Below are 27759 nucleotides of genomic sequence, written 5' to 3'. Positions count from 1 at the left end.
GAAGTAAGTTGAACGCTGAGTTGGAATTTCGGCTACATATGGGTCCGGTTCAGGCAGCACTTGCGATGTGTACATTAAAAAAAAGAAAAGAAAAAAGAAAAGTCACATGCTGTAACTGTCATCTCCACGTTCCGAGCCCTCTTGCACAGGGCAGACGGGTTCTGAAAACTTCCAGTTGCGATCCCGCCGTTAAACGGAAGTGGCATACGCTCTAAAGACTCCAGCCACGGCCCATTAATTGCGACTGCAATCACCGCCCGATGCATCATCGGAGTAGTTTGCACGCATCATAGGCGCTAGAAGGTCAAAAGTTATGTGGCACACTAGTAGGGAGAGATTGCCGTGAGACTGCCTGGCGTATGTAATATACTGCGTAACCGTCGACTCGAGTGGAATGCGGATGCACGAAGCTCTCACTATACGCCTTCGAAAACGGCTCCGCACTCGCACGTAGTATACGCACACGCATCGGGAAGAAAGAGCCCGCAAAAGGAGAGCTGGAAAACAGTAAGACAGGATGAAGACAGATGACGTCCTGCGGCAAATAGCGGCTGCGCTTTGCCTCTCTGCGCCGTACGCTGTCGTTGCTTGTGGCGGCGAGCGAGCGGGACGATGAAGAAAAAGAGCTCAGCTTTCACGTCGCTCTGTCAAACGATGCGCCTTGTAATTCAAGCGGGAGTCGTGAGGCCGACCCCCTTTTTTTTTTCACTCTCAAGATCAGGCTCTTTAACCTTGCTAGCGGGCACCTTTTATTCGCATATTTTTCTCGCGCAGGCTTTCTTCTTTCTGCGTGTTCGGTCGTGCGGCGCTTAGGCTATGGTCAAGTTCGAGCTAGCTTTTATTTCGGACAAGGCCACTGGCTGCGCTCGTTGTTTCAGTGGCGTAAATCTACACTTCAGCCCGGTTTAAGCGACGGGTTGCGCCAGTGGTTGTGTCAGCCGTCGTGTGCTCACTGCATAACGGCATATACGCGTACTGAACGGCACGAGGGTGCAACAGGAAGCGTATACAACGGGCGAACACGACTTTATGCGCATCGCCGTGATGTTGTCAGATGTATGGGTGTATGGGAGATTGCTGCTGTTGCAGTAAATGAATTCAAAGTCGCATGAATATCGTCGACGACCGCTGATTAACTGCTTCGGTATGCGTACGCCTGGAAACCTTACTCAAGTTGGTCCTTAACTGTTGTTTAGACAAGTTAAGAGATCTGTGATGTATGGGAACTTCAGTACAGTAGCAGTAGAGCGGCATGTGAGGGCGAAGCGAAAAGTGGGACGGCACTTGCACTTCAACATTGCACGATATCACTGCCCTTCGTATATAAAGTATGCAAATGCAATGAAACCTTCATTTGCCTAATTAATGTTTCTTCTGCACCACCGCCGCCGACAACTTTTATTTAAGAGTAAATTGCATTCCGACCGCTCGCTCAAGTGTGGACTAAGATGTCGCTCCCCACTTGCGCCAGTACCATATATGCTCGCTATGACGTCACGCTGCTGAGCTTGAGGTTGGAGGCTCGATTCCGGCAACGACGGACGGCCGCATTCCGATGGGGACGAAATGTAAAAACGCTCATGTAGTCAGATATAGGTTAACGTTAAAGAGAGCCCCAGGTGGTCATATCTAATCCGGAGTCCCCTGCTACAGTGTACCTGAACATCATATTGTGTGTCTGGCACAAAAAAAAAAAAAGTTTTTTTCGTGTGTGTGTGTGTGTTAGTTCCCCGCTATCCTTCTTTGTCTTAAGAATCAAGTTTCGTGAACACTATAGAATAATGACTGCTTAATTGACCCGCACACTTCATTGACGGGAACTTTGTCTCCCAAAGCATTATTACAAATCAAAATTGCTTCCCGCCACTTTTCGAAGGCGCCATCGCTTCTCATTTCGTTACTGCGCTCCAAATGTTGGCATTTAACGGTGAATATAAATCAGCGAGATCTCGCGTCCCGAATAAGGTCGGGCCAGCATGAGACGCCTCTGTTTTACTCTCAGACTTCTCAAAATGTGGTGCGACCAAAGAGGTTTGAGCAAAAATGCTGGAGTGGAAGCCCTCACATAGCCTCAGCAGCAAACGTGAAGGCAGCATTTGCTTGCAGTTGACCTCAAAAACATGGCATTCTCGTGTGATGCCCGACGACAGATAAAGTGTGTTTGTTCTGCGAACGTAAATGCTAGGTTAAATATAAAATTAGAGATTAATTTATACCTCTTAATTTATCTCTCCGACGAAACTAATTTATCCGGGTGAGTATTAGTAACGTGATTTCTATTTCACAAGATTTTTTAGGTTTCTTAATAAGACCAACAGCACCGAGACGACCGTTGAGTAGTATCTGTCGGGGGCCACATTAAACTAGAAGGGCACGTGAGGAAAACGCTGCTCTTTCTGCATTGTACGCTGTCGTTGTACTGTGGCTGAAGTGAGGTGGCGGAGGTCTGGTTTTACTTTCGCGACATAATGTCCACTCCAGCATTATTTTTTTAAACCTCCTTGGGTGCGACGACGGTCCCTATCGCGGAGACGAATTCGCAGCCGGGCGCCCGCAGTGGAAGGAAGAGCTTCCACGCGCCCCAAAGCAGCAGCCGCCGTAGCGGCGTCGGCGCACGTCGTGCATTATGTATACAGAGACACGAGCACAAAGGGCCTTCGCCGGAGCCTCGCGGAGAGCGATGCCCGTTTGCATACACGATGGCTGTTCTTCCTCGGCCGTGCCCAGCCAGCACGCGCCGTCAGCTTGAAAGAGAAGGGCCACATTACTCGGAACACGCGTCCGTCGCCTCGACTGCCGACATCCGTCGCAGCAGCGGCGGCGGCGGCAGCAAACAGCGGCAGCATATACGTACAGCAGCCGCGCCAGCCGCTCGCATTAGCGTCACGCCCAGAGCCCCCGGTCCGACGCATGCACCTACAGTAGTACTACAGTCACCAGAGCCCGTACCCACGAAGGACTCTTACGCTAGGAATGTTCGTAAGACAAAATTTTGGCAGATCCTGTCATGCGGTATTATCATTAGTAAAGCCACCCAACCAGTGAGGGGGAAAAGGGGGGAAAAAAGCGCTTACGAACGAGACGCTTTGGAATTCAGCCCCACGACCCGCATTCACAAAAACGTCTTAAGCTGAAAATTTTTCGTAAGAGAATGGTTCGGCCAATCACGATGCGGGACATATCATTAGCGAAACCTGCTCACCAATGGAAAAAAGAATGTACTTACGAAAGTGAAGTTTTGTGAATTCGGCCCCAGATTTGTCGGGAAAACGCGGAAAAGGGATGTGGGTGCGTTTGAAGTTCGTCGCAGAAAATTGATTCGCGCTCGACCTACACATCTATACAAGGACCTCGCTGAACGCCAGTCTTGATACATTGCTGCCTTCTTCGTTGTTCCTTTTTTTTTTCTTTTTGTTTTGCTAAGTGTGAGTGCACATTACACGGAAATGTTCCATAAATTAAGCGTATACATACGGAAAAAGTTAACGAGAACTGAAGAATGTGCTCGTTTGCTTTTGCAAACGGAAAGCCTTTGCCTTAGTGACTTGCGTGTTCAAAGCTCCCGGACGAAGTGATTCTTATGGAAACAAAGAAAGGAAGAGAAAAGTGCAAGGCTATAATTGTCTCTCAATATGAGGTCACCTCAACGGCCCTGCACGGAGGGAAGGGGAGGGGATGAAAGAGAGCGGTAGGAGAGAGAGGTAAGAAAAAAAAAAGAGGAAAAAAAGGGATAGTAGGGGAAGCTCCCGTACTTTTGACAAAGATAAGTGAAAGTCCTTTGCGAACGAAACAGGGTGCAGGAGTCGGGTAGAGAAGTTTTCCCTAGAAACGCCACTTGGGGGGGGGGGGGGCTCAACAAACACTTTCAACTGTTGTAGATCGACTCTATGTGAATATAACGCTGCATATTTCGACTGCTGACCCGAAAGTCGCGGGTTTGATCCCGGCCGCAGCTGTCGCATTTCGATGGAGGCGAAATGCGAGAGGCCCGCGTATTGTGCGATGTCAGTGCACCTTAAATAACACCGGATGGTGGAAATTTCGGGAGCCCTCTAATACGACGTACCTCATGATCATATCGCGGTTTTAGCACGTAAAACGAGATATATTATTATTATTATTTAACGCTGCAGATTGAACACTGACACGGAGCTATCGTTAGACTCACCTTGCTTCGGTCCTACGGTACTAACTCACGTTTTGGGCTCCGATCAGGACCTATCGACTTCTACGGTGGCGGATTTGCCCGTGTAAATGGTCAGGGGCTACGGGTCACGCTTACAAGTTCGCTTTTACGACGGTCGGTGCAGTCGAAGGCGTCTGGGCCGTTCCGACGAGGCAGCACCGGAGCAGACGGCAGTCCATACTCTTCGGCTTCGGCAGTTGCCGAGACAGATGCCGCGGGAGGTGTTCCGTCAAGCCGGAGCTGGACGAGCTGGAGCGCCTGGACACCGTGCTCGAGAACATGCGGTGGCGGGCTGGCCTACCAGACACGACGCTGCCTACGAAGGCCTCCACGGTGAGCGATCCGCCCTGAGTAAATAAGACGTATTTACAGAAGAAACAGGCCGAAATACGAACTAACCCTGCGATATCGTCCAACCCGGCAAATATTTATGTGATTGGGCAAAGCGAGATCACGTGACCTACGGGCTCAGGCAATAGAGTTTGAGCGAACGCGTCGCGTGTCACGTGACTTGCCGCCGGCGCAGCCGGAATCGTGGCAAGTGTGCGCTCCCTGTTATCTACACGACACTCTTACGCGCCTTAGGTGCCTTGCCTTGGCTAATTACTATTAATGTAAGTGTCTAATTAACGTAGTTAATGAAAGTGCGAATTGCTTTTCCGGTGTTTTCTACCGAAAGTCGTCGTCATCATTTCGTTTTATTTATTTACTTTATTAAAGCCCTCCTGTGGTCACGTGACCTGCGTGACGCCTACTGCTATTACTACTACTACTACCACCACTACTACTACTGCGGCACAGGGTAGGCTAAGAGAGCTTCGGTGTAAAAGTTCTACGGAGGCTTCTCTTCACATGGATACATTTGATTTGTCGGCTCAAACTGCCTGCCTGAGCCCAGCCAATAAACGCTGCTGAATGCACCGATTCCGGTAGTCCTGGCAGGCTTGGGATGACAGATTGGAGAAACCCCTCTCATAACGTTCTTCTTTCATCTCTCTCGTGGTCGTGTTCCTGACAGCGTAAAAAGTGTGAAAGGGTCAATGTAGTTAGCTGCTGTATATGTAAAATTTGAATTTAGGAACCACCATCTCTGCGCACCACTCATATTAACTACCAATAATTGGGAATGAAACATTTGTTCTTGACAAGCGAGCAGACAAAATTATTTTTATAACGCAATAGCCCGGGTATTTTCTTGAATCCCCCAATAGTAGCGTACGCGCTTCAAGGACGACAGAAGAAGGAAATAAAGGGAGAAGATCCGATGGGCTACAACGGAGACCCAGCGACGGAGAAGCTTGCACGCGTGAAGAACCGTTTTTACATCTGCTTACAGCCGCTTTCTCGAGAATGCACTGCGCGTAGCATACTTGGAGCAGCCAAAGCTCTGCCCCATCAGAAAAAAAAAGATACTCGCGATTACCAGCGGCATTAATAATCATGACGCCACGCTTATTTAATCAAGGCTATAACGCGCAACGAAGCCAGTTCGTGATTGCGAATGTAAAATAGCAAACACGACGGCCGTCTCCGACTTCCGCCCGTGCCAAGTAACACATGTAGTTATTAAGGTCGACCCCCCTTTCTTCCGCCCGAGTGCAATGGAGCCCTTAACCGCGTCTCTAGCGTTTAGAAAAACGAGCGGCGTTTATGGCCCGTCTAGCAACGCTGAAAATGAAAGAACATCGCCGGTTCCGCACGATCCGGCCCGGCGCGAGCGAGTCGAGTGTGTCCAAAGGGTTGCCCCCTCGGCGCGCTGCTCGTACATAGCGCGGTTCACGGGCATCCTTCTTCATCAAGGGGCGCGGCGCCGCATGCCTTCGCCATCCTCGGGAAAAAACCCTCGCCCACAACGAGACTCGGGGAGAAAACTCGAGTGTCGTCGACCCGCATAGGTTGGTAAAAGCCGCGAGTCACGGCCTCGATTCCTCAGCCCAACGCAATTAGGGCCCGTGAGCGGGGTGTACGTGCCGGAACCCCCGAGCGCGCGAACGCCGGGTAGGGGATCACGTTCTTGACAAGGAACTAGTCGGTGTTCGGCGGCGCTGTTCAAGCTTGGCAAAAGTTCTTGATCGTGCGCACAAAACTATCATAATCACGAACGGCCTCTAGATTATATGGCAACTCACGTCGCCCAGCAACACGTTGGGGCCTTGTATAGTATAGTATAGTATAGTATAGTATAGTATAGTATAGTATAGTATAGTATAGTATAGTATAGTATAGTAAGGGGGTGGGAAATGTAAGTGACGGTGAGGAGGAGTGACGTGAGGAGGATAGAAAGGAGGAAGGAAGAGAGTAAAGTATAGCATAAATATATGTTTTTTTTTTTTGCTCCTGCATTGGGAAATCGTGGTAGTTACGGCCGGCTGTACTGTTTCCGCATCTTTCAAGTGCCGACGCCCGACCTTTCTCATACAGTTTCGCTGCTAAAGAGAGGCCAGGAAACGACACTAGACGTGGCAGGATGAACTGCATGTGCACGACGTTGTAAGAAGCATGCATAGCTAGGATTGCTTGTCTCACAGAACACAAGAAATGAAATATTCGTGCCTTTCCTTCCCCTGCAGTCACAGCACTGATAAGTTCGTGACCACCGGCTTGCGAGAAATGTGCAGTCGTTCATAGCTGCAGTATATGACAAGAGATATCGCGCCCCGCGAACTAAGTTATAGGTCGGAATGACGTCCCTGGTATGGTGCAACCTTCTCCATCGTTATTTACGAGTCAGGCCATAGCCTCTTCTGTAGCTGTCCTTCTCTATAAAGTTATAGAGGAGGCTATGGTCAGGCATTCGCGCAGTCCGTATGCACTGCACATTATGTGCTGCACGCCTTTCGGTATCCTATAGTGTTGAGAAAATTCCACCGTATTTTTCAGTGTCTCTTGCGTTTCACTCGCAGGCATCGACGCGTGCGCAACAGCAGGAAGGCTGGCCGCTGTCGTGGTCCTGCCCAGCGCTACCGAATCTGCGGCGTTGAGGTACGTCAAAAGAATTTACGAGGAAACTTTAGTGACAGGCTCGTGAGCGCGGCATTCCAGCGCAATCCAGCAGCTTTTTTTTTTCTTTTCGTTTATAACTTTTGGCGCTTTTGGATTAAAAGGCAACACCTTTATGATCATCCTCAGTAGCGTCGGTTTATGCACTGCAGTGTTCGTGAACTGCGACTTTTGAAAGTGTGCTGTTTTTTTTTATCTTGTCGTGTGCGGTCGGGCGCGATGTTCTTTGCACGCTGAATATGAAGATCTTAACTGCTCCACTCCTCTGTTTAACTGGGCTAGAGGTGTAAACATTTAAAGAAGAGTGGAGAGATTGAACATATTTTTTTTTTAGGTTTAGCTCAAGGGAAGAAATAACTGAAAACTTTTCGTCGTATATATGGTGTCAATTAATTCGCCATAACATATCGAGGTGTTTTCTGTTCTGAACAACAACAATGACCGACTTCTAATAACTATTTGCTAATAGTCATAACTTTCTCTATCGCGTCGCATTCAGCACGTGCTTGTGCACGTTACCCTGATATATTATATGATTAACGATAACAATTTTGAACTCACTTTTTTATAGTGCGGCAACCGTTTCTCCTATGGCGCATTCAGTTCTTGATGTCGCCAGATGTCCTTGCGTAACCAGGCAATAGAGAATACCAATTCCATGCGCGTTGTAATCATTCTAATGTAATTGTATAACGCTGCGAAACGACAGCGTCCGCAACAGCGAATCCTCCCTTGTTCCTATTGGTCAAACTTTGATCATTGGCCAAGCAGAATAATGATTACGCTCAAATATATCAGAAGCAGTAATGTTGGCTAACTGTTGGCTTGTGTCGGCTAATGTAGGACACGTTTCCCTACGCTCCATCCCTTATCGTAGACGTCGACACTGCTGTGACCGATAAAATGCTTCGTACACAAGGCCGTTCCCCTTACGAAAAATTCGCGGCATATCTGTACTTTTAACGCGATGGCTAAAGAGCTAGAGCTCGTTTCGCAGAAATTCCAGCGTCGGTGTTGGAGTCGGCGGCGGCGTCTTTGGTTCTGAGTGAAAAATCAGCGTTGTCCGTGAGCGAAAATCCGACGTAAATGCAAATAAATAAAAAAATTGGCCGCGTATCTGCGTGCTTCGCTGCAAATGTCGTATAAAGACGATAGAAGAGGCGCTGCGTGAGATATGGACGCCATCTCGCAATACGTCGGGAAACATGAGTGCTGTGTTGCGGGCTGGTAGTCCCGGCGCAGCGGCAGGCGAAGACCGGCGGTGACCAACGCGACCGGTGGGGACGCCGGCCAGCCCGAACACGCTGTTTGGCGCGATGCGCCGAAGGAGAAGAAACGTCCGCACTCAACGAGTACTCTCCACAAACTCTCTTACTTACACGTCGCCTGGGTAAAACAGGAATGTCAGAGCGGCGCCCCCTGTCATTCGTACAATGCAATACTGAACCGAAACCGAAACACAACATGAGCTTGTGCAGAGGGCACGGAGGAAGACAAGTTTCAGCGCAGTCGCATTTTCAGCGCACCTTAAGAAACTAGCGTTGTAACATTGTAGGGCGAGTAGGGCCAGAAGGACCGTCACGACGAAAACCTGCCTCCTCAGTCGTATTCGCCTGGAACGTTGGTGTGGCTTCGCGTTCCCTCCTCCGCTCCTGGCCTTTCCACAAAGCTACTGCCTAAGTACGAAGGCCCCTACCGCGTCCTACGTCAAGCATCCCCATTAACTATATGATTGAGCCTGTTCAATCATCTACGGACCGCCGTCGTCGCGGCCGCGAGACTGTTCACGTCGATCGACTGAAGCCGCATTATGACCCACCAGTTGTACCTGTTCCTTAGGTCGCCAGGATGGCTCCTTTTCCGCGGGGAGTGATTTGTAACATGGTAGGGCGCAGACAAGAACGCCTGCGAAAGAAGACGAAGACGGTTGTTGGCGCTCGCGCTTGCTCGGCTTGGACCGCTGATCGCTTCAGCTGTGGCAATCTTTTAATAAACGCGTTACTGTCTCAACGTTAAACGCATACCATCAAGGTCTTTAAAATTGCGTATCTATGTATTTTCTATTAAAGGAACACACCACCGAACACTTACCTAATGATGTTACGCCTCAGATATGCGTAATATTTACTTTTTGATCGACAACGTTCACAAGTATGAACAGCCGTACCAGTTCAAGATGGGTGGGCGGTAAGCAAGTGGTTCAACTTTGGCCGGTTGGCTGAATCGGGTGACGTGCCGACAAACAGAAAGACAGACCAAAATTTCTGCGTTTAAGTTCCCCAGGAAAGACTATCGTCTTTAAAAATTACACCATCTCCCGCTAAAGGAAGCCATGTGTGGACGCGAAGCAGCGGGGAGATGGTTCGTTTGAGCGGGAGATGGTGTATTTTATTGAGAGCTTGTGCTGGCGCTAACTCTGACACAGGCGCTCATCGCGGCGTTGCGCAGGAGAGAATGAAGCGCACGCGCTCCGTCGTTTTCATAGATGAATGGATGAATGCTATGAGCGTCCCCTTTATAACGGGGCGGTGACAAGTGTGCCACCAGGCTCGATAAAAAAAAGTGTTTCCCTTTTCTCTTCTTCGCCACGGTAGTTCCGCGCAACCGCGGAACTACCGTGGCGCCCCCAGCGGCGTATGCAGATGTCGCACCACCTGTTGTCGTTCGCGCCGCTCCGTAGAGTAGAGGATTCCTAGAGGAGAAAGAGGGGGAGCGTAGGAGAGGAGAGAGAGGGGAGGCGACGCGCATGCGCTGTGGGGGTGTGGACGCCAGGGGAGGGGAGAGAGGGGAGCGTAGGAGAGGAGAGGGGGAGGGGGACGCGCATGCGCTGTGGGGGTGTGGACGCCAGAGGAGGGGAGAGAGGGGGGAGCGTAGGAAAGGAGAGAGAGGGGGAGGGGACGCGCATGCGCTGTGGGGGTGTCGACGCCAGGGGAGGGGAGAGAGGAGGGAGCGTAGGAGAGGAAGAAGTGGGGGAGGGGACGCGCATGCGCTGTGGGAGTGTGGACGCCAGGGGAGGGGAGAGAGTAGGGAGCGTAGGAGAGGAAAGAGTGGAGTGGGGGAGGGGACGCGCATGCGCTGTGGAGGGTGGACACCGGACGCGGGAGGGACGGCCCCCGCCATAAGCTGGTTCGCATCTAAAAAAGATCTTCGGTTCGAGTGAGACCGGGGATTCGAACCGGCGACCCCTCGCTCCGTGGCGCGATGCGTTCAGCCGCTCGGCCACCACGCATACATCCACTAACATATTAACGGCGCGCTGTTTATATACACCATGTGGGGTTGGTGGTACGCACGTTACGGAGGTTCTTCAGCGGTTGGACTCACCAGCGATATGGCGCAAACGGCCCACGGCCGCGGTTTTAAACGGCATTACCTCCCCCCCCCCCCCCCCGTGTGCCCGTGTTTCGTAGCGCCGCATGCATGGATATTAGACCCGGAGGGCGTCCGCACTTTGAATTTCATAGCGGCACGGTTTAGGTCTCCTCCGAGAAACGAAGCAAGGCTAGTGATTGGGAAGGCAATACGAACACGGTCCAATTATGCTACCGCGTTCTACTCTTGCAAGCGAAGCTCAAGCGTCCTCCAAGTTCTTTTTCTTTGTGTACGTCCATACCTTTAGGAGAATGACCACATTAAAACATATTCTGAGTGCTCGATTCATAGGTATGTTGTAATTAATCATGTAAATAATTGTTTTGGTTGCATAGCTCACGCACAAGTAATCTTCTTTTTTTTTCGCACTTTCAGCCTGTACATTTGTCTCATATTCCTTCATTTATTCTCTTCGTCTTATTTCATTCCCGTCCCATTTGACCTCTCTTCTTACGGACCACCGTAGCCGTGTAATACAAACGAAGCCGATCCGAGACAGGAGCAGTGCTCTGCCTTCGACAACACGAGTTTCGGAGGCAAGAAGTACGTGTGGAAGAAGTTCCTCAAGGGTGAGTACGCCTTACTCCAAGTCTTCTGACAACGTGATCGCCGTTGTTTCTGTAAGCGCGCGTGCTGACTGTGTTCGATAGGCTTCTCTGGCGAACGGCTGCTCTCGCGGTTTGTGTCGGAGATGTCGTAACTATCTTCTTCGTGCAGAAATGACTAAAGGATTTTACGTGTCCGCCAAAACTACGGCATACACTCGAAAACATTTCTTATGGTAAGGACACTTTGGCATAGCAGCCTGAACCAATGAATTCATAATGCTGTTTCGTAAAGTCTTTTTCACAGCTCTCGCACGAACTACAGTTCGCTCTGTGTATTTACCAGAGATGATGATAACATTACCGAAATCTCGGGCAGAGCAAATTAAGTTCGGTCGGTGCGAATTACAGACACTAATGTGGACAGGGAGTTATATTTGTTTCTTCATTCACGCATTCACCCTTATCGGTTCCGCGCATGTAAGCGTAAAACTGAATGCGCCTTGAAGATGACGTTCCGTTACTGACCTATCCTCTCTGCACTGGTGCTGAGTGTTACGTAACATGACATCTTTCTAGGACGACGCTAAACGGTGCCACATAGGTTATGAGTCACCCACGGCAAGTCGACAAGGCAACCCTCCTGCCAGCGCGGAAGTGCGCTCGCCACGCTCACAGCGAGTTCGAGGCAGGGAAGCACATGGCGCGATGCGCGAATAAGGAACAATGGAGCAGCCAGCGGGAAGCATGGCATGCAATGCGCGGCGGCCTTGCTTGAGGTCTCGTAACCCTACCGCCTCATGCAGAGCGTTCGGAGAATCGTAAATTGACTCGGAGCCCCCCTACTTTGTTCATTTATGCGCTCCGTGGCGTCCTCTATCGGTCAGAGAGGGTGCGAGCGCTGGTTCCGGTCGACGACTCGTTCTTATCAGCATGAGAGCGCGCCGGGCTCGAAGCCATCTTGGCAACACGCCACTCGCTTGTTTCGGCATTGCGCCTCAATTGGTCCATGCGCTTTCCTTTTTTTTTTTTCTTTTTTTTCGTTATATCCACTATGTGCGCCGGCGCATGTGGACGCTGAGTGTACACGCGCGCCCACACGGGACCAGCAATTCATCTGAGCTATTCAAGTCCACCCACTTGCGACACGCGTTGCAAACCGGTGCCAACAGTGTCGATCGATTATTCCTCTTCTTCGTACGACGTGGCTGACCCTGACCCCCCCTCCTGCGAGCGAACAACATTCAAGCAGTGTCATGGCCACAGGCCCGTAGCCACGGGGGGGCCTGCCCCCCCCCCCCCCCCGATGTTTTTATGGCACAAGGTGTTTTACCGAAAATAAATAATGAAAATAGGCGTTTTTTCTCAAATAGCCAAGGCTTTCAGCAAGTGCCCCCCCCCCCCCCCAAAAAAAAAAAAAAAATTCCTGGCTACGGGCCTGCATGGCCATCGTCCCGCAAGCAGAATTTGTATTAAACTATTGAACTGGGAAGCTTAATATGCGGTATCAAGCATGAGACGATTACGTAGGAACGCTCAAGTGAGGTCCGCATTAAGTCAGTGTTTTTCTTTCGGTCATGGCTGTGTTTCGCTATACTGCGCAAGGAAATCCAATACCACTGTAGGGGGTAATTGCAACCATCGAGTCAACAAAAGAAGAGTGTATGCACTTGACCATATTGCGTTCGAACGTAAAGTCCACAAGCAAATATTGATTTGATGCGCAGACTAGGTAGACCGTGATAAGTAATTATTGTTGTAGGGTATATGCGTTATATGCACAACCATAGACACACACTGCGCCTGTGTGTGTCTATGGTTGTTACGTGTGTGTCAGGTATACCGCAGTTATCCCTTTTGTATTAAGATGCACCAACTCGCCCACCAACAAGTTCTTCTAAACTGTATATGCGTTATAGCGGTTAGAACAACAATCCCTCCCTCTCCCTAGCCTCGAAAGAAAGGACGCATGTATATGCAGGCCCCGATACTAGCCCGTTCTTTCGCCATCATAAAACAAATCGAATCTCCACCATCGCGCGGGTGAGCCAATTTGCGTGTCTCTTTCAGCCAGCGTGCCTAACCACTTAAGCGCCTCGACACGCGCGTGGTCTGCGCTGGATCCGTCGTTTACGAACACGTCACCCAACTACGAACGACGACGCGCCGCGAGCGCGCAAGGGAAAACGTGGCGTCGCTTTTGGTCAACGAGACGAGACGATGCGCAGCGCCGGGTCGCGAAATATGTGGCCCGCGTGCCAAAACAAACGAACCCCCTTTAACTATAGACCCGCAGATGGAAATCGCTTCAACAAGCGTCGATCGTTGTCGCAGAAACCGTGCCAAAGGAATGTGGTATATACACGCGCTGCGGGTCAATCAATAAACAACAATGTCATCGTCGTCGGTGACACCGCGCGGTGTTTGGGCTTGCCCGCAGAACCCGTCGACTGCCAGTTGCATTGTCAGCCGATGGGTCACCACGTCTCCAAAACGCTGGCCAAGCTGGTGAGAGACGGCACCCCTTGTTCGAGCGGCCTGGACGACCGTGTTTGCATCGCTGGCAGCTGCCTGGTAAGTGTATAGTCAGCACCACTGGGCGCGGGACATCTTATAACTCTTTAACGAAGAGCTCGTCTCCTTCTTGCGCAATCGCTTGGAGTATCCCGTGGAAGCGTATGCGGTTTCAGTTATTTCTCGGCATTCGAAAACATCCATGCGTCAACTCGACCGTCGCATGACGGGTTGCGCGCGGGGGCCATCTGCTATACTCGAGAACGCGCTCAGCGAGCGGTTAATTTGAAAAGCGAGAGGCTGCCAATAAACGGCGCCCGCGACGCTGAGTGTTGAGCAAAGGTGCATGACGTGGACGGCGCCGAATCTCGTGCACTCATTATGAGCGATGATAGCTTGATTACCCTGGAGACGGTGCCGCTGCTAGCGAAGAAAGTGGAGCTTTATGTTCAGTGTTTGAGGGGGAGGCCTTCTTCCGGAACGGCCTCACGCGTACGCCTCATTTGGCTGGCAGACGTCATTTGTGCTATACAAGGCCGGAGATCACACGCCAAGCATTCCGAAATTTTCTTCCGGATTCTTTAATTACGAATGTACCAGAAGTAGCATGCATTACGTCAAATAGGTCCGAGTGCGTCAGCGTCTTAAATTACCAGGCCTCGCGTACATTAAAAGCAGTCATTACAAATGAATAGCTGTGTTTGCTTTTCGTTCGTTCATATTTATCGGTATTGACACGGAAATAGCGCTTACCAAACGAAAGCGTATATTCTTCCCTTTCCTTGATATAATTTTATTTTTCACGCTTGTACACCAATACTGACGGCATTTCTTGCGTACGAACTACTTTAAGCTGATACGTTGCCTCGGCTATCGGTCACTTCGTTCGCCTCGGTATTCGCTGGCGCGAATACAAGAATGTGTGCTACGATTTAAATCAGCCAATCGCATTGGCTATCGAGGCGAGAGCCAGGGTTCTACGCAAAAGCATTTCTTGCGGGCTGGAATGTCACACAAGCCAGGTGCGTTGTCATGTTATAGCACCTGCGTGAAGCACTTGTGAGGCACTCTGCAATGCAGGCGGCCGTTTTTGCTTTTGTCTGAAGGAAGGAACAGGAGAGAAAGGAAAGGCAGGGGTGTTAACCAGTCTAGAGCGACCGGTATGCTACCCTACACTGGGGGAAGGGACGGGGGACATATAAAGATAGAGAGAGAGAGAGAAGGAGTGCACGCACGCACAAAAAGTCACACACATCTCACAGACATGCTAACGTCGTTAGTCTATAACCGCCGGTGTAGGTCTGATGCCTTCAAGAAGTTGAGCACTGCCTTGTCTTCCACAAAGTCGTCTAGACTGATTCAAGCCACTGTGGTGCTCGTTGTGCTGGGCGATCTCTGGCAGCCATGGAGGCAAATTGAAAAAAAAAAAAAAGTATCACCGCCTTTATAATTCCTTCCTCTCACAGCCTGTGGGCTGCGATGGCGTGGTGAGTTCGCGGCGCATCGCCGACCTGTGCGGTGTGTGCGGTGGCGACAACTCGACGTGCCGGACCTTCTCGGGCCTACTGACGCTGCGCAACCTGTCCAAGGACTACGAGGTGATCACGGTCATACCTAGGGGTGCGGCCAGCCTGGTTGCCACGGCAGAGGGAAACAGGCTCGGTGAGGGCCACACGATGTGTTTATTTACGGTGCTGATTAAATTCGTTATTAAAATCGCACGTGGAATGTAGCATAATACTGTACCGTATGAGTTCTATTACCCTTTCTTTATTTTTTTTTGTCGATATATTTATTTATAAAAGAGGTTATCTACGAACGGTGCACATAATCCACGTGAGATACCAAAATGTATAATCACGTAATTATCGAAATTTTGCTGGCACGCTCTTAAATCAGTATTTTTCTGGCGCACGATTTGCAACTTGCGATTACTGCTGCTAAGTGCGGTAGTCTAATCCACTTATATCGACTTCTGGGGATGGTGCCGTCTTGCAGATGGGCGATCTGCAAGCGTGTGGCATAATGCAGTGGTGTTCTATTTATGACTATACCCGTGGACATTATTTGTACAAATATAAGAAAAAGGATTGATTGATTGATTGATTGATTGATTGATTGATTGATTGATTGATTGATTGATTGATTGATTGATTGATTGATTGATTGATTGATTGATTGATTGATTGATTGATTGATTGATTGATTGATTGATTGATTGATTGGCAGCCGTGAAGGACGTCGAGACCGGTCGGTTCATACTCAACGGCAACGCCAGCGTGTGGGAGCCCGCGGGCGTGTACATGGGCGCCGGCGCCCGTTTCCACTACCAGAACCGCGCCGGCTCACAAACCCTGGAAGCCAGAGGTCCCCTCGCCAGGCCCGTCCACCTCATGGTACCAACATTACGTGCATGCCATCTATCCCACGCACTACGACGTGCGCAGAAACGCCAATGATAGACACATTCCGTTCTGCCTTGCTGGCCAAACACTAGCACTGAAGTACACCGCCTCAGGCATAAAGAAGCGCTTGAAAAAAAAAAAAAAGAGAGAGAGAACTGCGATGATTTGACAGTGCCTTAAGGATCCGATGTGTTTTGCTTAACTTTAGATCTTTATCCTCAGATGGTGATCCCAAAACATCAAATGAGTCCGGTGGAAGGTTTCTGACATGATGACAATGACGAACACACGTGTACAAAGAATAGCAAAACGAAAAAAAACTCACAATGACCCCTCGACTGATGTCCTACATAGCGATGGAATGGTAGCCATTCAATAGCATGCTGACATAGGATATCTGAAATATTTCATTTCCCGCAGTATTAAACTCGAAGCGAAACATGGCTCTCGGCGAGGCCACCAATAGCTTACGCGAGGCAAACGAACTAAGCGGAAACTAGCATGTTGGCGCCCAACCAATCTGATCGATAGCAAGTTTTTCCATCTGCACGTGTGTACCGTACCTCCTCTACTGCCTGCGTGGTTAACGGCCGCAGTTTTGTGCAGTTGGTGTTTCGCAGCCCTAACCTGGGTGTCAAGTTCCAGTACAGCGTGAGCAGCCGCGTGGTCAACAAGGGCGCGCCCCCGTCGGCACCAGCGGACGAGCCTTCGCTCGGCGGACAGTTCCTGCGGTCACGCGCCGTGCTTGAAACGGGCCCGTTCCGCTGGCAGATGGACTTCACTTGCAGCAAGTCCTGCGGCACAGGTGACGCCGGCATGCCGATTACCAATACAATCTCTATATAGTTAATTGTTTCACTAAGACATGTATTGCACAAAGTATACAAAAATTGTTTGAACGGCTAGAATATGGTCCGATTCCAAGACACACTTCTTAATACCTGGCATATCGGCGAAAATAATACCGCAAGTAGACAATATCTACTAAATAACAGCAAAATGTCGGCTTTTTCAAAAATTAGATAGAGAGAGCGATGGAGAGGGAGGCCGGGAGGTTAACCAGATATTAGTCGTAAACACTATCTCGTAAGTGAGCATTCACTTTTAAATACCAGCTTTTTTTTATTAAATGTAGATAAGAAGAGGTTGGTGCCAATGTGTGGCGCCGACTGCTCCTCTTCTCTTGAACAATGGTTGTCATCGCGAAGTACAAAAACAAACACAAGGCTATACAATGGCACATGGTAAAGCACTCACGCATTCAGTCCAAATTCTTCAATACAATATTCTGTCCACTCAACACAAAATTTGTCAAAACAGAAGCATTCACGCAATTGAAATGTCCGCAAAAAAACATAGCAGTTCACTAAAATGTTGTCATAGCCGATCATGTTAGAAATACACTCTAAGAAAAAACGGAAACGGTCCCCCGACTCTTTTTTTTTTTCTTGGAGTGTAATGAAATTTCTCGCTACTAAGAAAAATATGTTTAGAATTGAATATTTCTTTACAGCCTGACCATGCAACAATGCCAGGCTAGAAAGTCTCGTGGTCATCTGCCAGGAATAAAAGGGGCACTCAAGCTTAGCTGCACGTTGATCCGAATTAAAAATGTAAATAAAAAATGTTTATACAAGGTAAACCCAAGTATTTATTTCTCGGGACGTAAATATTTAGAAAGATTAACGTCACGAGTATTGTGTGCCAGAAATACGATATGACTACGAGGTACGCCGTAGTGGGGCGACTCCGGGTTAGTTTTAATCACCCTGTGTCTTTTAACGTGCACCTATATGTTTAAGAATACATGGTTGTAATTTTTTTTTTATTTTGCCCCCATATAAGTGCGGTCGCTGCGGCCAGGAATCGAATCAGCGCCATCGTGCTCAGCTGAGCAACTCCCTAGTAAATGCGCTACGACGACGGGTGAACATAAAGATGAAATTTACTACATGTGAACAAAGGGCGTCACGTTTAGAATAAACCTTAGTACCATTGCGTCATTACGGACGTGCCTGTCAGTCTATGCTAGTCTCAGCTGTTTTACTGACGATAACCCTGTCGAAAGCGGTAGCAAAGGGGACAAGAGGAGCCCAAACCAACATAAGTGAAACGAGCGTGTTCGATGTGACAACCTGTTCAACGTCAGGGATCATGAGTGCTAAACAATCGCGGTAACTTGCGATGAGGCCGTCTGAAAGCAGTATAGACAGAAGACTTCGCAACTCGAAATATTTCGTCATTCTCTTCAGGGCTGAAGCAGGCGGTGGTCAGTTGCGTGATTTCGGCAACCGGAGCACCAGTGCCCGAGGAGTACTGCTCGAGGCTTCCGCGACCCAGGATCCCGCCGAGCCCGCCGCAACCACTGCCGTGCAATACGCAGCCCTGTCCCGCCGACCGGTGGGTGCGACATTTTCTGTCTTCTGTCCCTGATTTATCGAGAGGCACCGGGATTGTCACCGATAAACAGGGACTGCCATTTGCATGCGATGTACTCAACTTTACATTTGCATCGTCTGCCATTGACACAGGATTTTCCGCTGTCCAATCTCATCTCTCGCCGGCGCAACGTATGCGCAACTGATAGTACACCATTGCGCATCATTAAAGCCGCCTTTCACAAAATAACCAGGCACATTTTGCTTGTTATTAACCCCTGTTGAGAAATTTTTATATTTTCCAGTACTACCTGGAGGAAAATCTGTTGCTGTCATTATTTGACTCTCGCTCAGACGGCGTTAGTCCATTGCTCTTATTTTCTCAGCCGAAAGACGGTGTGGCCGCTTAATTCCGATGAGTTATTCTACAAATGCGCTGGGTCAAGCAAAACCTAGTCACACTAGCCGGCCGGTAACCGTTTAGACAGACCAGCGCCCCAACGTTGGACACACATACTGAAAGCTGGCTTCACTGCTTATTGATGCTATTTGCAAAAAAGCCAACCTGAAGAGGTGGAGGGTGCCTTGAGGAGAAGCGCGCCAGCGGGCCCAGGAAGCACTGCGAATAAAGAGAAACCCAATGGAAACCCACGTGTCATTAAGTTGAGTGCCTCAATAATTCAGAAACGAGCGTTTAGATGGAAGCCGTTGTTGTTGTCACTCTACTGAATACCTGCGGGACTCAGTTTCGTTTACTTTCTCTGTCACGTATATACTTATATATTGTCCGCGCTCATTTATTAGTGTCGCCACGGCTTACGAGAGCTCTGTGCAAATTTTTTGTACACTCCACTCATAGTTATGTTTAATCATGGAACGTGTGCATAATAATACGTACTGTTACGTGTTCTCTGCCTTTAGTGCTTACTATTGGTTTTCTATAGCCGCTTAGCTACCAGGGTGGCACGGCCCAGTCAGGCCTTTACTCAACCTTTAGTCGTGTCCCACAAGGCAATCTTGTATCAATGTTGCCTTGAATAAAGCAAATCAAGCCAAATCAAACCAATTCGCTCTCTATTAATTTCTGTTTCTCCGTGACGTTCCTACATCAGCGGCAGCAGTGGCGCCGGAGGTGACATGGACGGCAGTCCTCGGTGGCAGGTGACTTCCGATTGGTCCGCCTGTTCGGTCACGTGCGGCGACGGCCTTCAGCGGCGCACCGTTGTCTGCGTGGGGCTCAGAGGCGGCGCACTGCGGGACTCGGCTTGCAGACAGAGTGGCGAGAAGCCGCCCACAGTGAAACCCTGCAAATCAAGGCCCTGCGCTGTCTGGCAAGCCGGCCCGTGGGGAAAGGTACAGCATACACACTAGTAGCATCCTATCACCAGTGTTCTGCATACAAGTGGGCCTCTGAGCACAATGTCTTCACAGCTGTACCGGTGAAGCTCTCCTTTTAAAATATCACCGGCCGGGGTAGCTCAACGGCTAAGCTGTAGCGCTGCTGAGCTTGAGGACGCCGGTTCGATTCCCGCCCACGGTGATGGCATTGTGGTGGAGGCGAAATGCTAAAACACCCGCGTACTTACACTTGGGTGCAGTTAAAGATCCCCAGGTGGTCGAAATGAGTCCGCCTGTCGTGGTTTGGGCAAGTGAAACATCAGAATTACTTATTCTTTAGAAATTCCCGATTACGATCTCTTGTTTTCATTAGAATTCAAATTCTAGGGCTGTTAATCGATGTGATGCGCAGTGCAGTCAAAGTTCAACGCACGCGCACCCGCACGTGTCTGCAGTAGCGTATTCAGATCTCGTATTCAGAAGACTTTTCTTGCGCATGATTGTTCTTGAGAAAATGTTCCAGCCTATTCTGATGCTAGACGTACTATTAGCGAAGGCTGCTGGCCAATGACTAGGTATTCTTCCGAAAGATAAGTTTTGTAGGTTATTTTCGGTCTGTTGCAAATTTGTAACGCCTTTCTTCTCTAGAATGAGGTATGACCAAAGTACAGAATTTTCTGGGGCAGCTGTACTTATGCGCAGCGTTTTAAAATACGGAAAAGCCACTACGTCAGCTCAACAGCACGGTATGAGAGAAAGACCGCGGAATTCGCCAGTCAGGAATGAACGGCAACGCAAAAATAGTAGAGTGCATAGTAGAGCCCTATGCATATCACTATGGGAGAGTTGCATGCAACCGGCCCTACACTTGAGCAAACAAAAACACCATAAGCTAACGTTCAACGTGTCATTACTAGAGGTATACACTGCACAAACTATCTGTTAATAAAAATGACGGACGCTGGCAGTAATAGCCTTCTTGCGCAGATTTCTGACGTGCATTTTCTCTATTGCCGAGATACCATTTTCATGGTAAAAGTAATAATCATGTTCAAAATATGTGGTTTTCTCATGCTACATTGAGACTTCTTCCGCTTCTTTGTGTTTTCGCTTTGTTTTGCCACAACATTGTCAGAATTTTTCAGGTAAAAAAGCTTATCCGAGACATTCACTTATGTGCAACTAGGTATGGGCTCCGGCTAGTTTTCTTCTCTTACATAATAATTTGCATCATGAAGTTGTAAATAACCATAAAACAATGCAAAATTTACACCTGAATGGACGTTCGCATTCCTAATCCCGGTACTATGACAAATTTTCTAATAAGGGAATATTCAAACTGTAACCGTCCTTCAAATACGCTACACAGTTTGCTATTAGCAGAAATGTAAAATAAGTCAATAATATTGTCTTGTCTTCTTAATTAGGTAATGTTGTTATGATATTTTATGTCTACTGAATATTTACCAGCTATTAATAGCAGATGTCTTGAACTACTGTTATGTATGTGTGACTGATGAGATGTACTTTATTGTGTATTTGTTACTATTGCGTCTAACATGGAACATGCTTTCATTCGTTGTAGTGACTTCATACATTGTACAACTGACGCATTGTATAACAATGCATAATACTGTATCATCACTGTGTAACACTTGTGTAAAATTCATGCTGCAACATGTACCTGAACTACCGAAGGGAAGTTGGGCCCTCGTCAGGTGCATTGAAACACCTTTTGCCCAATTTCTTCGGTTTGCAGTGTTCGCTGTACACCGGAATAAAGTTTTTTTAAATTTAATTTGAATTATTGTCTACGCAACAACAATCCTTCTATGTGTGCCCGCAGTGCAGCAGTGAGTGCGGGAAAGGCATGCGCAAGCGCGAGGTCAGCTGTGGTCCAGGACTCAAGGAGTCTGCCTGCAAGGCCTCCGAGAAACCCGTCGCCGAACAGGTGTGCGAGATGCCTCCGTGCTCGAGCACGTGGTTCTTCTCTGCCTGGTCCGAGGTACGTTGTCTGCGCTGCATATTAATTGTTTTTGCGTGTCATGCAGTTAAACAATGTTAGTCAGTCGTGATTGAAAAGGGAGTTGCGCTTGTCCCTTTCCCCTCGCTTGTGTACGTGCCTCATTTTTGCGCATCCTTTCATTTTCAAGCATGTCGAACACACTATGACAAGAACGAGTTTCACTAGGGTTAGTAAGTCGGTTAGCTGCACAAGCGCCGGTCGGTCAATAACTATTTCGACTTCAAGAAAATTTGCTTCTTAACATTGCTTAACATAATGTACGAAACATTGTCAAACCTAGAATTATTTTCACTGCGTGTTAAGAATTATTACGCAGTCCGAACGGCTTTCGGTATATTAGCTTCTTTCTTTTTGCTTCGTCTTGCAAACAAAGCATTTTTGAGGGGGAGGGGTGGGGTACATATTAGCAGTAATACAAAATGGACAGTGTCTTCTTTTTCATATAGGTGCCGGTATGTCATACGAATACAAACAATTATCTCAGTTCTCTGTTGTAAGGAAAGTATACGCTTCTGTAATTTCTTCAGCTCTGTGCCTTCTGTGGTGAAGTGGACGTATGTGTAAAAAGCGCCCGATGACCATAATGCAATTGACTTGAAATAATGCCTCGAATTATCGCGTTTTGACCAAGCAGCTAGCTATCAACAAGTGCTTTAGAAGACGTGCGAAAATGTCAAGGACGAGTTTGTCAATACGCTTACTGACTTTATGCATCTGTGGAAGCAATTGCAAGGCAAATTGACTCCATACCATCATACTACAGCTTATGACGAGGGAGGTGCTTATACTCTATTATGTACGTAGTTGTCGGGAAATTAAAAGAGCAACGCATCAACCTTGTGTTTGTGAACAAGTTCGTCTTACCTCCTCTGGTACAGTGTTCCGTCAAGTGCGTGCCGGGAGTTCAGAAGAGACGAGTCTTCTGCGTCCCCGGGCAAAATGAGTGCGACATGCATGACAAGCCTTCGTCCCAACAACCGTGCCTCGAGCTGTGCACGGGAACCTGGTTCGTGGGTACCTGGTCAAAGGTGCGTTGTAAAGGTTACCGCAAAATTTTCTTTGCAGTAGCGCAATCTCTTTAGAAGACAACACAAAAGGTCCCTTAAAAGACATGGGCTCTGCAAACAACAACCTACGTGCGTAGACCACGCGGTCACAACTGTCTTGAAATTACGACACCTATTCTATGACGCGAGAACAGCTATAAATTAAGCTAGACGAAAGCTTGCACACAGCTATTTTCAAAGCAGTCTCTGACGATGTTACAAGGTCTCGTGTATTGCTTCACTCATCCAGCCTTCAGCGCATAAATAGACAGTGGCGCTATCAACTTGAATTGGCTAGTGGCCGGTCCAATACAATGTGCAACATAAAAAAAAAATGTACAGGTCAGCTTTGAGGTAACAAACAAAAGCAATCATATAAATACAGACAACACAGTAATACATTTTTTCCTGCAGACATGCATACTTATTAGCTTGCAACTAGCTTTAAATCAGCTTATTAAAAACTACAATGAAGATGTCACACCGGCGCATTAGCATATAGTATATACATATATATATATATATATATATATATATATATATATATATATATATATATATATATATATATATATATATATATATATATATATATATATAATTGAGCTGAATGTACTTGCACACTAACTAATGCGCAGGGTTTCACCAGCGACGCCGCTGATATCAACACCTGTTCGAATGTTGTTCTCTATATACGTCAACTTGCGCGCTCCTGTCTAGACGCCAACATTACAGGGTCGGAGCCCCTGAGTAATAGATAAAAAAAGACACGCTGCGCAGTATTTAAAGTTACGGTGAGCGTGTCGCGTCTAAAAGCGAAGCTGTTAAAGTTCGAGGTAAAACGGATGACCACAAAAAAAAAAAAAACTATCATCATCATGAACGGTTATGTGCCACAGAAATTGGGCAAATCCCACTACTCACCGCTGGTACACTAAAAATGAGGAAGGCAAATTAAGACATAAATAGAAAGAAAAAGACAGAAAGAGAGAGAATCAACGAAAGAAAATAATCATATAACGTAAAAAGACAGAGAAAAAGAGAGAAAGAGAGAGAATCAAAGAAAGAAAATAAACATATAACTTAAAAAGACAGAGAAAAAGAGAGAAATCGACAGAAAGGCAAGCAAAACAGAAAGAGAAAGAAAGAGATAGAGAAATTGACAGAAAGGAAGGGAAGAAAAACGGAAAAAGAAAGAGAGAAAGACTCTGAATCAAAGAAAGAGAAATAGAGAGAGAGAGAAAGTAACCGGCGTTAGCCAGAAGACTTGAGGATCGACCAGCTCCGCTGAGCCAAGGTTTTGCGCGACTTAGTGCGAGCTTCCCGCAATTTTTCTTTCTTTTTTACCTGCCTATTCTCCCTTTTATCAAACATCATTGTCTGGCTCAAAGAAGGGACAAAATTTACTCTCCCATCTCCGCCTATAAGAAATTCATTCCTTTTCACAGTAGTGGTTGCAAACACAGTGCTCGTTGTGAAGGTTGTGAACGGTATACGTTGAATCGACCGCACCTCCTTTTTTGCAACCCTCTTCCTATCATCTCTTTGACTTACCCCAATGGAGCCACGATCAAGGTTCAAGGCATCTTTGTCATGACGACTGCGGTTCTAGCGTTGCATAAGGAACCTTTGCAGCCAGTCTTCACAATACTGCCTAGCACTACGCAAGGTGACTTTCATGTATGTCCGTTTGCAGTACCCGCCACGGTGGTCTAGTGGTTACAGTGCTCGTCTGCTAACTCGAAGGCCACAAGATCGAATCCCGGGCTTGGTGGCCGCATTTGGATGGAGGCGAAATGCTAGAGGCTCGTGCACTTAGGTCTGTTGTTAAGGTCCATGTTAAGGAACCAAGGTGGTCGAAATTTCCGGAGCCATCCACTATACGGCGTCCCTCATAACCATATCGTGGTTTTGGGATGTTAAATCCCAACAATTATTATTATTATCTGTTCGCAGTGCCTTCCCGGTTGTGGCAACGGGACTCGCGAGCGCCAGGTGCTGTGCGTCGGCCAGCAGGGAGGTCGATGGACGACGGTGCTGCCCGATGGACACTGCGGCTACACCGAGCGGCCACTCGCCTCAGAACCATGCGACACGCCATGTGCGCCAGAGTGGCACACGTCCACGTGGAGCGCAGTAAGTGCCCCCTCACGAACCATATTTACTTATGTTGTGTAGAAAAAGTCGTAGAGTTTGAATCCTTAAGAAAGCCATCGAGTGAGGAGTCAACAGATTCCCATGACACACATGGGGAGAGCCTTCACAACAAAAAGACACAGAGCAGCTTGAAAGCGTTCGCAACCGCAAAACAAGCGCACAGATTACCGGGACAGCACCGGCACTAATAATAGTGGGAAAGAAAGTAAGAATGACTTATGTCTGTAAATACCAAATGAGTGAGGTCACGAATCGGCGTGTTTTGCGCAGACAGCAAATTAATAATAGCAAGACGGGTTATGCAGGGGTAAAAAAAAATGTCTGTCACTTAGACATTAGTTGTTAGAGCAAGAAAAAAAAGAACTAACCTATATCAAGTCGAATTGCTAGTACTGAGGACATATTACTATACAAAGTGTCCCTGCAGGTTACACTGTACGGTGAAACAAAAAAAGTATAACGCCCGGTGCTTATGGGGAAACAAGAACGTTTCAAAACGCATTTCCTCTGTCGGCGCAGTGTTCGACATCGTGCGGTGGCCGGGGCAGCCAGACGCGCCAATCGCTGTGCTTGGACGTCAACGGGAAGGTGTCTAGTATCGAGGCGTGTTTGGAGTCTTCGCGACCTTCGGCCAGGCGTCCGTGCGGCCTGTCAGCGTGCCCCGCGGAGACGGCCGAGGAGCGCGGCTGTCGGGACACCCGCAATCGCTGCGCCCTGGTGGTGCAGGCCCGACTCTGCAGTTACCCGTACTTCCGCCAGGGGTGCTGCGCGTCAGTGTCGCCGCGCCGCTTCCAGCCACGCCGCCCCGACCGACGAGAACAGAGCCTGAGTCCGGGTTCCAACCCTCGACCTGGAACTTTTTTCACGAGACCCGCGACGGTAAAGCGCGTGCCTCCCGAACAACATGTCCAGAGGACAAGCCCTCCCTTCTCTGGGAAGGAAAAGAGAGCTTGGTCGCTTTGCCAGCAGCATCCTGCAGCAACGGGCACTCAGGCACACGAACTTTTAACTTGACCCCGACCGTGGCCACACTGTACATAAGCACGCGCACCGACTCGCCATAGTGGTCTAGTTGTTATGGTGCTCGGCTGCTGACCCGTTGGTCGCGGGATCGAGTCCCTGCCACGGCGGCCGCATTGTCGATGGAGGCGAAAGTGCTTGAGGCCCGTGTACTTAGAGTTAGGTGCACGTTAAAGAACCTCAGATGGTCGAAATTTCAGGGATCCCTCCACCACGGCGTCCCTCATGATCATACCGTTGATTTGGGTCGTTAAACCCCACCAATTACTAATAGCACGCGCACCGCGATCCCTGCGATGAATTTGTTCTAAAGGTTCTGTTCGTCCTGGAAAGGTTACAGCGCACTTATATTTCGCCCCGTCATCACAATGCTGTGTCTTGTCCCCTTCTTTTGTCCCCGTCTGCATGCGCTGTAACTTTTCCAAGATGCAATACCAATCAGCCCACTAAGCCATCCTCGTGAGGTTCTATTCGCCCATAAGTTGGCCTCGCCGGAAGTCTTCCTTGCTGGTGCTCTACCTTGTGAGCAGTGAGCTCATCGGACGAGAGGAAACAGCTTGACGCGGTCAATTCAGCGGTGGCAAGCATCGTGTCTGCACTCGCCGAGCATGGATGAATGTTCATTCTCAAGAGCAGTCACCGGCTACCAATTGCGAATGTTGACACTGTGGCATTCTTCAATTGCACTTGCGTGTAAGCAAGCAGAATCGACTCACATTTGCGCTTACTGGCAGGCACACGTAGAATAGGATACGTGTATCACTGGCTTCGCCGGCCATGTTTTTTTCTGCTTTTTTTTTTTTGCCTTGCCACTTTATAGCAGAAACCAAGGCGTTTTATTTATGCATCCAGATGACGTAAAAAGTATACTAAAAAACTGTGCTCACTTGGTGGTATAGACACGCAAGTGTTGCTTTCGACATGCTTCTCTGGTGTTCAGGCTGCGCAATCAACTTTTGAAAGCGATTGATTGCTGCATCCACTACATATGTTGCAGCACGCGAACTGGAAGTGAGGTGGTTGCAAGACTGGGTGATGTTCTATGTACATAGCTACAGTACTAGATATTAGCGGAAGCACTCTGTAATCGCAGATGTCATTCATGTTAGTTAGATGTGCAAATGTGTCGTGTTTAATGGAAAGCAGACACGCTACCTCTAAACACAGCGAGAAGGTTCCTTTTTTTTTTACACGTTCACCTTCGCTGTACGGAAATATTGCGAGGGAGTAAACACAATTATCTTTCTTTTTTTTTTTCCATGGGATTTTAACACCACCGCAGCACTGTCCGGCTCATGTTATCGTACGGAAGCTGCTACCTGAGCCGTTGCGCTGTATAATAACGAATCGCGTAAAATAGATGGCGTCCTTTGAGGATTTTCTATAATATATCAGTGTGCGTCGGGCTCTCTCTGCTTGGTACTCATGAAAATGACATTATTTCGCATTTCAATACAGGCCTCGAGCAGACGTTGCGTGAGTATGGTTTCACACTGCTTACTTGATCCCCAGCTGTAGATTTAACTGCAGTTTTAATAATAAGAAGGAGGAGAAGGAGGAGATGAAAGTTCTATTCCTATGCTGGTGTACCTATAACCTAAGAAAAACACAACGTACGGAGAAAAAGAAAACTCAAAACAATGACATAGGGAAACGAACAAGCAAAAGCGGCGACGTTTGCGAACGTAAGGTAAAAAAACACATTAGTATCTATGAACTCGTACTGAACGGGTGAAATGAATTAAGATATGCGTAGATATAGGTGGAAAACG

At 48.2% G+C, this 27759-nt stretch overlaps 1 protein-coding gene across 1 annotated transcript in view; it reads left to right on the top strand.

The window, feature by feature from the left end:
- The window catches only part of LOC119387244 (papilin), a 49087-nt gene extending 22237 nt beyond the window's left edge, over positions 1–26850 (top strand). The window contains exons 3-15 of the mRNA XM_037654577.2: positions 4311–4519; positions 7090–7168; positions 11025–11127; positions 13544–13677; positions 15084–15279; positions 15847–16013; positions 16629–16827; positions 18275–18422; positions 19513–19753; positions 21585–21743; positions 22643–22792; positions 24767–24946; positions 25487–26850. Of these exons, the coding sequence (XP_037510505.1) occupies positions 4311–4519; positions 7090–7168; positions 11025–11127; positions 13544–13677; positions 15084–15279; positions 15847–16013; positions 16629–16827; positions 18275–18422; positions 19513–19753; positions 21585–21743; positions 22643–22792; positions 24767–24946; positions 25487–25981 (2460 nt within the window). The 3' untranslated portion in view covers positions 25982–26850. The remainder of the gene's footprint in view (positions 1–4310; positions 4520–7089; positions 7169–11024; positions 11128–13543; positions 13678–15083; positions 15280–15846; positions 16014–16628; positions 16828–18274; positions 18423–19512; positions 19754–21584; positions 21744–22642; positions 22793–24766; positions 24947–25486) is intronic.
- The last annotated feature ends 909 nt before the right edge of the window (positions 26851–27759 follow it).

Source organism: Rhipicephalus sanguineus, chromosome 3, assembly GCF_013339695.2.
Source record: "Rhipicephalus sanguineus isolate Rsan-2018 chromosome 3, BIME_Rsan_1.4, whole genome shotgun sequence".
Classification (NCBI taxonomy): Eukaryota; Metazoa; Arthropoda; class Arachnida; order Ixodida; family Ixodidae; genus Rhipicephalus; species Rhipicephalus sanguineus.
Note: the sequence above shows the minus strand (reverse complement) of the source record. Positions and strands in the feature narration are given on the sequence as shown.